This window comes from Staurois parvus, unplaced genomic scaffold (assembly GCF_062004578.1).
Source record: "Staurois parvus isolate SC_StPar_1 unplaced genomic scaffold, SC_StPar_1.0 ptg000636l, whole genome shotgun sequence".
NCBI classification, from domain to species: Eukaryota; Metazoa; Chordata; class Amphibia; order Anura; family Ranidae; genus Staurois; species Staurois parvus.
Window position 1 is genome coordinate 5,682,378 of NW_028318432.1, and position 12,470 is coordinate 5,694,847.

Consider the following 12,470-nt stretch of genomic DNA (forward strand, 5'->3'; position numbering starts at 1 on the left):
AGCAGTTCTAGCAATCATTATTGGGCGCATCTAGCAGGGGTAATTTGCTAAGAGAAGCTTTATATGAAAGAAAACATTTCTGTTGTCCCTTTAAGGCCTGGTTCACACCTATGCATTTTTTAGTGCTTTATGCATTTTGCAGAAACTCACTAGTCCATTTAACATGGTTTCCTATGGGACACGTTCACATCTATATGTGTTCAGCTTCTGCGTTTTTGGATGGGGTCAGGGACTTTCTTTGCTGCAACAGATTGCAACACACATAGGTGTGAACCAGGACTAATGCCCCATACACACAATAGGAAAATCGTATGAAAAATTTCACGGAATCACTGATCGCACGATTTTCTCTTCATTGATGAGGAGGATGTTTTAAACGTATTGTGAACAAAAAAATCTGGTTGAACAACAGTGAAAAATGTTGTTGTTTTGCATACGAACAACCGATTTTCTATGCGTTGGTGTGACGGTCGTACGGAAAAAATCTATCAAGCGCTATCACGCATGAGCGGAAACAGAAGATGACTCGGATGTTTATGTCCAAGGAATCTTCGTAAACACGAACGAAAAATCCAGATGTTAAAAGTAGATTGGCCTAATGAGATAATGAAACCAGAATTCTGCATATTATATTTTATGTATCACTATTTATGTATATAGGTCATGTAATAAACTATATTATACTCATTGCTGGTAATTGTTATGTACATCGCTCGTTCTGGCCGGAAGGGCATGGCTACAAGGTCACGCGCACACCGCATCACTTCCACTTGTACGAAAGACATCAACACTACGTATTGCCCGACGAACGATTTTTTTTAGATTGGTTAATGTGGACCACGATTTTGACCAACGAATGACCGCCTCTTGGTCATCGGATGACCGATCTGTCGATTTTCTAATCGTGTATTCCCACCTTAAATGTGCATGGTTATTGACTATCGGTTTAAGAAGCATTTGCATCTAAAGAAATGTTTGGGTGACTTATGCTAAAACACCATGTACAGAGACCTTTTGTAAATGACTTTATCAGGACATTTGAAACAGCAAGAAATCTGAGGTTACAGTACAACCCAAAAAAGGAAAGCAGGAGAAACAAAATTAGATCAATGCATACCGTACACCTCCAAATTTGCTTTCTTTTCCATGATAATAATATTTTATGGCTACAAATTTATATAGTGTGCCATATTCTAGTATGAATTTAAGACTGTATTTAACTTATCTATTTAATCTGTCTCTGTGGACTTTCATTTCTATTATCCACAGAGCTGCTGTATGGTTAGCGTTTAAAGTAAACATGTACCTTACTCATAAACATAATGCCATAAAAAGGGGGTTTAGAGGGGGTAGCTGCTGTATTTGGTTCTTCCAGAGATTAAGGTTTTAGAGTATTTTTAGAGTGTCATGTTTTGGATCTATTCTAGCTTTGTGAGCCCCCCTGCTGTTTAACTGTTTCTACAGCACTGCTAATAATTTCAACTGTGGAAGGCTAAGGATCAACAGGTAGTTATTCAGCTTCTCAGGACATCACTATAAGAGTTCATGTTGACGACTGTTCATATTCTGTGTTTTCCATTCAAGAACATGCAGCTGTACATGAATTGAAAACACAGCATATAGCAAGAAAAGACCTGCCTTGCCTGCAGTTTAAACACACCTTAACAGAACAAACTGCTTCAAAGAAGCACAGCGCAATTCAAACCAGGTCAAACACAGCCCCCCTGTCATGTCTGCTGCACAATTAGAGTCAATAAGATTTTGCTGACCTACGTTTCACGTCTTCCAAACTCATGTGCAACACAGGAGACCAACACCTGTTCACATGATCACTAACAGCCACTAAACCTATCTACTACCTAACCTCTTTAACCTCCCTAGCGGTCGGATTATGTCCATATTTCTGTGCTCAAAGCGGTACATTTTTTTGCATGGAATTATGTATTTTTTTTATTGTAGGCCTGTAATTTTTAGGAATAACTCACTGAAATCTGTCGGAACAAGAGTCTAGTAAACATCCCGGGTATGTTACAATTTGAAACACGAAATCATAAATTATAATATAATAATAAATTTAATTCAATAATATAATCAAACCAAAACACTGAATTTTGAAATATAGCACCAAGTTCGCACATCACTGAGCAAAGTCGCAAAATCGTTTTCAGTGTCTGATGACAAATTTCCCCACAAATCATTATCACTCAATTCTGCAAGTGGTTCTAATTTACTATCGCTGTTCTCTAGCCGGTCTAAAACCGCTTTTGACATAAAGGGACGCTTTTTGGACGCCATGGACTTTTAGGCAGAAAGAACAGTAAAAATGTAGGCAGGGCACAGGACAAAGCACTCGGGACAAAATGTATGTGAAATGGTTTGATACAGTAATGTTATACTATGTGATTTTAGTGAATTCAGTGAATGTCACTTTTTGTCATTTTCAAATTTCCCGCCGTTCCGTCCCCAAATGTCCCGATGTCGCAGGGGACGGAACCCAGAAGACAGATGCTGGCATCCGCCGGAGGACATTGCAGGAGGGACATCGCGGGAGCACAGGGAAAGGTAAGAGAAGAACAGATCCCGGAGCAATGCCGCATGGTAAGCCCGAGTTTAGCTCGGGGTTACCGCTTGTGGTACTGTAACTTTACCCCGAGCTACACTCGGGAATACCTCCAGGGAGGCTACAACTGCCAGGCTAAAATTTAGAAAGGGAGATGGTGGTAAATGGGCTGGAGGTGGAACATAACATATATACATTAACTTACAATTTAAAGTGAATCTAGAGCCTAAACTTTTTTTTTTTTTTTAGTAGAGTAGGGAAGAATTGGAACTCCTGTCAGGTTTTACTGCTGTCCGGGAAGCCATTATAGACATTTGTCCTTACCGTCTCAAGGACAACAGTGAGGAGTGAGGACAACCGTGAATAGGACCAGACAGTGAAGGAAACTCTCCAATGGCAACTGGGACAAAAATTGTCAAGTAGAGGGAAGCTACAATCCCTGCTTTTTATTTTGTCTGCTTCCAAGCATAATACAAGGTATTGTAGATGGTGGAAGATATCCACAAGGGTTTGCCATCACTTCCCTAAGGTGTGCAAGCGTCTGTAAAATCTACATATGCCATTAGCATTTGGGTGGAAAGCTTCTAGGAGGGTGTGTTTGTGAGGGAAACTTGGTAAGGCTATCTGATGACCAATGATACAGAAGCAAAATGAAAGTGGTGACGTTGTTAGGCCACCCACTACAGATTCAGTGGCTGTAGAGGTGAGAATGTTTCTGTGATTTTAATGGGACAGGTAGCTCATTGTCACCCTATCCAATAAAGAGGTTATCCAACAGTTCACTGGGCAGAATCAACAATTTTGTTTGATAGCATATTACAGGGGCATTCAGGAAAACAGATTGGGCAGACTTATTGATATTAGGAGTCTATATCAAATATGAAATTTTAGATTTTTGTATACTGATTTAGTATTACCCTTACAAAAAAAACCTTAAAGTTCTTCATCTTTTGAAAAACAGTTTAGGGGACAACTCCTATATCTTACAATAGTCCTCAATACTACAGGTTAAACTGAATTTGACTATAGTCAAAGTGTTACTAAACCCAGGACCCTGCATTCACTATATTTGGTCTTCCACAGTACATGGAAATGCAATTATTTTAGTAAATATAAACTGCTAAATATATTTTCTCCTCATTAGTATATAGAAGTCTTGTGACCAGGGGCGGACTGACCATTTTAAACTCGGACACTGCCCGAGGACCCGGGGTCAGTAGGGGGCCCCATGAGATGCCCCTGGTACCTTTTTGACAGGCTTTTTTGAGTTTGGGCAAGGACACAGGGGCCCCATGATCCCCTATTGCCCGGGGGCCCCATGAGTTGTCAGTCCTCCCCTGCTTGTGACTTCTATCAGTTTCCGGTTGAGTGCTGTTTAAAACTTGTAGGAGGAGTTTTAATTCTCCTCTGACTGTCCTATGAGGCTGCATGACCCCTGATCCTTAGTCTGGATTGTGCTGATTGGCCCTGTGCTGATTACATGCACCCTCCGAAAAAAAAACCCAAAACTCTCTAGCAATACACACCAAACTGTGCATGTGCAGAATGCCTCCTAGGGCACTGTACTATCAGCAGATGGTTTGGGGACAGTGGAAGAAGGGGAGGTTTAGAGAAGACAGGGTCAATCAGCCTTTTTACACAATGCGGAGGATTAACCCCTTAGATTCCACAGTGAGTATAGCAAGCATGCTTTACTGCATTTAGAGACTGATTTTACTGTTGCGGGTTTAGCAACACTTTAAATTGCTTTTTTTGCATCCTGAGAGAAAACCAGGATCCTAGGATTAAACAGACACATTCTCAGAAAGAACACCCAAACTCAATGTAGATAAAGTCATAGATGCTAAATAATTTGATGGACTTCTTATGTATAAACAAGAAAAGAAAATGTGTTATCTGCTGTATGCCATGAGGTTTTTTCTCATTTTCTAAACTGCAATGGAAAATTTAATTTGTCCCTATTGGCAGTATAGATGTAGCCCAGGGGCGTTGTAAACACGTTGCTAAACTGACTGCAGTGGATGATGGGAATTTTAAAAAATGGAGAGGTCTTTCTGATTTAAAGCTGAGCTCCCCACAAAATTAAATTGCACTCTTGACATTCATAAACATTCATATCTGAAGAATCATGTTAAATAGTGTGAAAATCAGTATAAATGCTTTGAAATACATATCCATTAAAAGCATATTCCCATAATGGATTGCAGCTATTTGAAGAGAGGAATTGTACTATTCTGTGAAGAGGGTTCTCTGTATCTATGTGTACTATTTCTGGACGTTGTTGGTCGGTTTTCTATGCCTTCTTTCTGCGTCTGCTGCAAAATCATGTTCTTCCCTTCATACTGACCTACCAGTGCCCTTGTGTATTGACTGGTACTAGAAAGCAGCACAAATATCTCAACTATCTCTTCTACATGCCACATTGGATGTTCCCTTGTGGTTACTTCAGGAAATACCAAATCGTGACTGTTTCTATAAGCCTTGCTGTGGCTTCCACACAATGTTCGCCCACTCTCGCCTAGTCCTCTAATGCTTCATAGCCTGAAGGTGTAAGACACGGTCCGCTATTCCGCCAGACTTATGTCCCCTTTTCCTGCCTCTACTGTCTATCCTTCATGACCTTCTTTTCCCCTCTGGTGTGGAACAGGCTAGTTCTTTTAAATGATGTTCAGCCCATGGCTATATTCAAGTCCGCCACTTTTTGACCTGTCATATCTTCCCCACCTGGGCCTCTCTTAAGGAACATCACCAAGCACCCAATTCAGAGTTCTTCTGATATATACAATTACATCAGTGGATTATGATTCTCTGAAAGTTGGACACTAAGACGCCCTTTGAGCACACTTGTCTCCACTCCCCAGGATCCTCTAGAATATTTTTTTTATTATATTCCTGCCTCAACACATGGGGCCCCCTACTTCCTCTCTTATATATCGCAACGGGACCGAGACCTAACAACCTCAATAGATTTGGAAGACTGGACAGGAATAGCTAAGTGCTCCTTTAATATGTCCAATGTGGAAACTGCTTATAAAGTTCTCTTTAGGTGGTACTAGGTCCCTGCCTGGATTTGTTGTGCCAATCTCAATTATAGTGACATTTACTTCAGAGGTTGCTGTGAACGTGGGGACATGATTTACATATGGTGTTCCTGTCCAAAACTGCTCGGGTTTGGTCCCAAGTGTCCAGCTCTGATCCTTATTCCATCTTAAAGTTCCTAGGGATGCCTGGGTAAAGGTAGTCCATGAGCCAATTCCTGGCCTTTTCTCCTATCAACAGAAACTGGCTTTGTATTTGTTTCTGGCTGCTAAGCAGTCAATAGTCCAGAATTGGAAAAAGACCCTCAGTTTCTTTTCAGGCAGTTAAGGATCACATGAATCTGCTGGTAATCAATGAGAAACTGTCAAGTGTTCGCAATGACCCAAAACCCAAATTTTGTAAAATATGGGAACTATCGTATAACTATTCATTGCCTCCTCTGAACTCTGTCAGTCTGGAAGCTCTGTAATTCACTTATCATGGCTTCTTTGACTTTAGGGGATGTACCCACACTCCCCTCCCCCTTCTACTCTCCCTTCTCTTTCCTTTTTTTCCTTTCTGCCCTCTGAGTATTCTTCCGCTGGATGCAGGCCCCTGGTGTAACCCACCCCATCTGTACATCCTAGAAGCTATAAGCATGAGCCTAAAGGTGGTTTCTTGTGCAGCTATTTTGGTGCCGTGGTACTTTGTTATGCTCCAAGGCCTTTGCAATTTGATGTATTTGCTAATGTCTGTGTATACTGCTTTCTCTATCTTATGCCCCTGTGTGGGCATTTCACTTGTTATGCTACTTCAAAATTCAATAAAAATATTGAAACTGAAAAAAAATGTTGTCACCTTTATGAAACTTCCTTGGCCAGTTTCTGTCCTTTCAAACTAAATCCTTATGGCTGAAAAATGCAAATATTACTAATAAAACAATTAGGTTTGGCTTTTTATTAATTGGTCAAAGCAGAGAAATATAAGACAACAGGAAATGGGTGACATTTATTTCACAACTTTATACATTTCCCCCTACTATTCTGTTTATGTGGTTTTCATGGCTCAAACAGTCATACACAGAGGACTTTCCTTATCAAAGTTGACATTTGTATAGCATAGAATGCTAGGTTTTGAGAGTCCTGGCAATGGGAGGCCCTTAAAAAGGTACACGCTGGTACTCAATGGTGCCTTCTTTCATTACCACTGGAAAGTTTACTTTAAATAATTTGAGAAGGCATTTTTTTTTCTTTTATCTTGTTCCTATCTTGTAGTATGAAACAGCTTTTGTTACCCCCTGTGAAGTCATCAACAGGTAGGAAACAATTGCTACAGGGGAAGTTGCTGGGAGGATGGCTCGGCAGGCTGCCATACATTAATTCCTACTGATGTAGGCATGCCCCGAACACATCTACTACATCTTCCAAGAGTCCCTTTTCCACACAGTGTAAGGACAAGCTCCTTAAGTTAAGGCACCAGCACTGTTGGGCTAGGAAAGACATGTATGTCTGTGGGGAATAAAAGGGAGGAATAGCAATAGGCTTCTGTAGTCCAGCAGGGAACTCATACATGACTGACAACACTGCTTTGGATTTATGTGCAGTAGAAGCATCATTAACAACTCACTGCAGGTATTGAGGAGTATACTGGAATTCTTCCAGGATCATCAGGTATTTTTGCATTTTTTTTGAAGGGATAAAAAAAAACATGGGACACTGTGATTGTACTACAGAATTACAGTCTTCCATCCCTCAGCTGTGACACACTGAGGAGGAGGAATAAACACACAAATTTCAAGGTCTTGTAATTCTCTCACTTGCTTACAGCCTGTTCTAGACAGATACCAGGAACCTGGTTTCAAATATGCCAATTTTTTAAAATAATATATTATAAATATATAAATAATAAAATAAATAAAAATAATAAATATTAAAATTAAAAACACCTTAAACACACCCCGTGCAGTATAGAATGCTTACATGTAAGCAAACATAAATTGGACCACCTGTGAGGTATCGCCACAAACATCAGAATGAGAACAATAATTATAGGGTCATAATTATGTTTGACCATGAATTATAATTCATGGGCAACTCTAATGATAACCTGTGAAGTACCATAGTATTTTAAAATTTCACAGGTACCAGTAATTTCAAGGCTTGACATGTTTGGTATATACGAGGGTTCTTGAAAAAGTTTCCGCACTTTTTTTAACAGTGTGTGTGTGTCTGTGTGTGTAAAAAATACGTAAACTTTTTGAAGGCCCTTCGTATTTAGTTGACACCACAGTATCTTTTATATTTTACCAAAAATTGGGGATAATATTGTGTTTACACTAAAATTCATTTTAGTGTATTTTTACTGAAAATGTGCATCTGATAAATAACTGAGCAAATAGTGTATAATATAAAAAATTAGCAACTGCCTTTATTTTATTCTCCAGCATCTCTACTTTCAGAAATCATGTAATTGTTAGGGTGTTTCAAGTCATTTCTAGCAAACACGTTTGTGTGAAAAATGTACAAAATCAGCCCAGTAGACAAGTCGTTAAAGTGGATCTAAACCCAAGAACTAAAATTTATCATATTGTAGCCTACCAACTCTTTTCATCCTTTTTTCTTTTACTTTCACACTACATGTTCTATGGTGATAATAAATATTTACTGTACTGTATGTATGGAGGATCAGCATTTTCACCTTATGAAAAGAAGTGTGTTCGAACTGCAGAAGACCTCACCCTCTCCTTATCTCCGTAACATATGGGGAAAGTATTCAGTAGTTCACAGAGGTGGAATAGACTCCTTCAGGAATCAGTTCCGGCCAGCTCAGATTTAAAAAAAAAAAAAGTGCATTACTAAATGCACAAAGTAGAGCTTGATACTAATTGTTAGAGGTAATAACGCCAGAGGTAGTTTATCCAGGGAATATCCTATTATCCTATATCCTCCTGGGTGATCAGGAAGGAATTTTTTTCACCGCTGAATTTTAATTGGATTTAATTTCTTCATTGGAGTTTTTGCCTTCCTCTGGATCATCTGTGGGTATTGGATTGTGCATATAGACGTTTTCTATTTTTTCTGTTAATTAAACTAGACTAAATTAAACAGACTTTTTTCAACCTGACTAACTATGTAACTATGAACTGAGCAGTGCTGATAACACTGCTCATGGCTTAGGCCCAATGTCAATAAAAAAAAAAACACACATAGGGGTTTATTTACAAAAACTGAAGAGTGCAAAATCTGGTGCATAGAAACTAATCAGCTTCCAGGTTTTATTGCCAAAGCTTAACTGAACAAGCTGAAGTTAGAAGCTGATTGGCTACCATACACAGTTGCACCAGATTTTGCACGTTTTAGTAAATCAACCCCATTACCTTTAAAAACTCCTAAATATTCCATGCAGTAAGAAGAAAAAGAAGCAGACAGACAATATCTGATTTAACTACATGTGACCATTTTTCAGGGACTGAACGTTTACCTTGACTTGAAGGTCCTCTGAGCTTTCGGTGTCCATATACAGAGAGAGCAGCTTTGGCAACACGTTTGCTACAGCTACAGCACGTGCGTGCTCTGGAGTGTGTCTTCCAATCTGGCCTAGGGACCAGGCAGCAGCTGCCTTGATGTGATCTTCGGCTTCCTCTGACAGGCAGATGGCTAATTGAGGGACCCCCTGCAAGGTTCAACACAAAAGTCCACACTGAAAAGCAATGTATATCAAGTAATCTCCTAGATAACACTAACCATTAGATAGAAATCATGGCTTTTGAGTCCCCTCTGTCTTACCAATCATAAGAGGAGAGGAAACCATTTCACCTATGCAATTATCTGGTCTCCATCAATAACCTCTCCATAACTAGTAAGCCTAGACAACCACAAAAGGTTAAACACTGGTGGGCAGGTACTGATTAAAATAAGTATTTCCTTTTATACAGGTGCCCAGCAATATTGTCACATTAAGTGTTTTTTGGAAGCAGAGATGAAAATACTGCAGGACATTTGGTTTGATTTACTAAGGGCAATTGGACTGTGCACTTTGCAAAGTGCAATTGCACTCTGCAAGTGCAGTTGCTCTAGAGCTTAGTAAATGAGCAGAAGCTCTGCTGACGTCCATAATCAAAAATGTGCAAGCAAAACTGCTGTTTTTTTTATTTTCCTTCCATGTGATTGGGTATTCTTGGCAAAGGGGAAGCTTTACCTCATTTACTAAGCTCGGGAGCAACTGCACTTGCAGAGTGCAATTGCACTTTGAAAAGTACACAGTATAATTGCCTATAGTAAATAAACCTCATTGAGTTGATATGAGGTTGATGTTTCATTCTATTACAAGGACACTTTGGGAAACTAGGGGTGGTTTCCTGTAGCAACTAATCAGCTTTGAGAAGGTTTAGAGCAGCGAAAATGAAAGCTAAAATCTTATATTGAAAAGAGCTTTCTGATTGGCTGCCATGGGCTTCCTTACTTTGTGCTGTTTTCTTGATTTAATAATAGCCTCTCTCTACTTAAGCCCTGGTTTACACTAAATCCAACTTTGAAATCACACAACTTCACTTGAGGTTGCACGATTTCAAAGTTGCATGTCAGTGTGACTCCAGGTTTGACATGGGAGACATCTTTGCGACTTCATGCACAGATATCTATGCAAGTTGCACCTGAAATCACTAAAAGTAGTGCAGGAACTACTTTCAAACCCGTTGCAACTCCAACGGAGTCAGAGTCACACCAATTTGAATGGTTCCATTGCAGACAATTAGAAATTGATAATTGCTGTAAGTACCTCATTGCTAGGTAATGGTTTTAAGGAAGTTGCTACTAGACAAAGATTATAAAAGCCAGAAAAGTAAAAATATCAGAAGCATGTTTCATCAACAAGAAAACAATTGTCCTTATATTACAATCAGTTTCCCACACCTTTCATTTATACAAAAAAAATCTCATCCCAAAACTTCAAACAATATGCAGAACAATGTATGCATTACAAATTACAAAACTTTATGGTTTTAAAGATTTTTTTAAATTAACATTTAAGCCAGGTCCCTCTCTCATACACACTGCTTTACAGTACACAATAACTAATGTATTAGAATATTTAATGTGATATCAAAGGCAAGTCATACTTACCTGCTCTGTGCAGTGGTTTTGCAAAGAGCAGGCCCGATCCTTCTCTCCTGGGGTCCCCAGCCAGCGATCCTGGCTGCTCCCTGCTGCCAAGTGCCCCCAGAGCAAGCAACTTGCTACGGGGTTCCTGAGCAGGCTCACTACTGAGCCATAATAAGTGTGTATTGATACCACAAATGCATAAGATGACAATAGAAAATGACTAGTTTCTCTTTAAATGATATGCACCAATTGAATCTTATAGAAGTATTGATGCCACAACCTCAGTGCTGTAAATAATTTCTAAAAATGAAATAACAAATTAATAATAAATGATGTCCCTTTAACCACTTGACCTCCAGAGGATTTACCCCCTTTCATGGCCAGGCCATTTTTTGCTGTTAGGCACTGCTCTATTTCAACTGGTAATTGCGCGATCGTGCAATACTGTACCCAAATTAAATTTGTTCTTTTTTTCACACAAATAGAACTTTCTTTTGGGGGTATTTGATCACCTCTGCGGTTTTTACTTTTTGCGCTATAAACAAAAAAAGACCGAAAATGTTGAAAAAATACAATATATTTCACTTTTGGTTATAAAAAATATCCAATAAACTCAAAGTTAGTCATAAATTTAGACCAAAATGTATTCTGCTACGTGTCTTTGGTAAAAAGAAATCTCAATACATGTATATTAGTTGGTTTGTGTGAAAGTTATAGCGTCTACAAACTATGGTATATATATTGGAATTTACGTAGCTTTTACTCTCTGACTGCCTATCACATTTCTTGAGGTTCTAAAATGCCAGGACAAAACAAACCCCCCCCCCCAAATTACCCCTTTTTGGAGAGTAGACACCGCAAGGATTTTGCAGAGAGGCATGTTGAGTCCATGGAACATTTTATTTTTTGCCACAAATTTTTTGAAAATGACAATTCTTTTTTTTACACAAAGTTGTCACTTTAATGATACAGTGAAGGAAAAAAGTATTTGATCCCCTGCTGATTTTGAATGTTTGGCCACTCACAAAGAAATGATCAGTCTAAAAATCGAATTGTAGGTGTATTGTAACACTGAGAGACAAAACAGCAACAAAAAATTCTAAAGAAATGCATGTCTAACAAATTATTTATTGATTTGCATGTTCATGAGGGAAAAAAGTATTTGATCTCCTTCACAAAACATGACTTAGTACTTGGTGGCAAATCCATTGTTGGCAAACACAGAGGTCAGACGTTTCCTGTAGTTGGCCTCTCAGGAGGGATTTTGGTCCACTCCTCTTGGCAGATCCTCTCTAAGTCATTGAGGTTTGGTGGATGACGTTTGGCAACTCGAACTTTCAGCTCCCTCCACAGATTTTCAATTGGATTAAGGTCTGGAGACTGGTTAGGCCACTCCAGGACTAAATGTGCTTCTTTTTGAGCCATTCCTTTGTTGCCTTGGCCATGTGTTTTGGGTCATTGTCATGCTGGAACACTCATCCACGACCCATTTTCAATGCCCTGGCTGAGGGAAGAAGGTTCTCACCCAAGATTTGACGGTACATTGCCCCGTCCATCGTCCCTTTGATGCGATGCAGTTGTCCTGTCCCCGTAGCAGAAAAACACCCCTAAAGCAGAATGTTTCCACCACCATGTTTGACAGTTGGGATGGTGTTTTTGGGGTCACAGGCAGCATTCCTCCTCCAAGCACAGCGAGTTGAGTTGATGCCAAAGAGCTCGATTCTGGTCTCATCTGATCACAAGACTTTGAACCAGTCCTCATCTGCATCATTCTGATGTTCAGTGGAAAACTT

General features: G+C 39.4%; 1 protein-coding gene across 3 annotated transcripts in view; it reads right to left on the reverse strand.

The window, feature by feature from the left end:
• SPAG6 (sperm associated antigen 6) overlaps positions 1-12,470 on the reverse strand; it is a 162,361-nt gene that overhangs the window by 44,868 nt on the left and 105,023 nt on the right. For all 3 annotated transcript variants that reach the window (XM_089693750.1, XM_089693751.1, XM_089693752.1), the window contains one exon: positions 9,059-9,250. In XM_089693750.1, the coding sequence (XP_089549876.1) occupies positions 9,059-9,250 (192 nt within the window). The remainder of the gene's footprint in view (positions 1-9,058; positions 9,251-12,470) is intronic.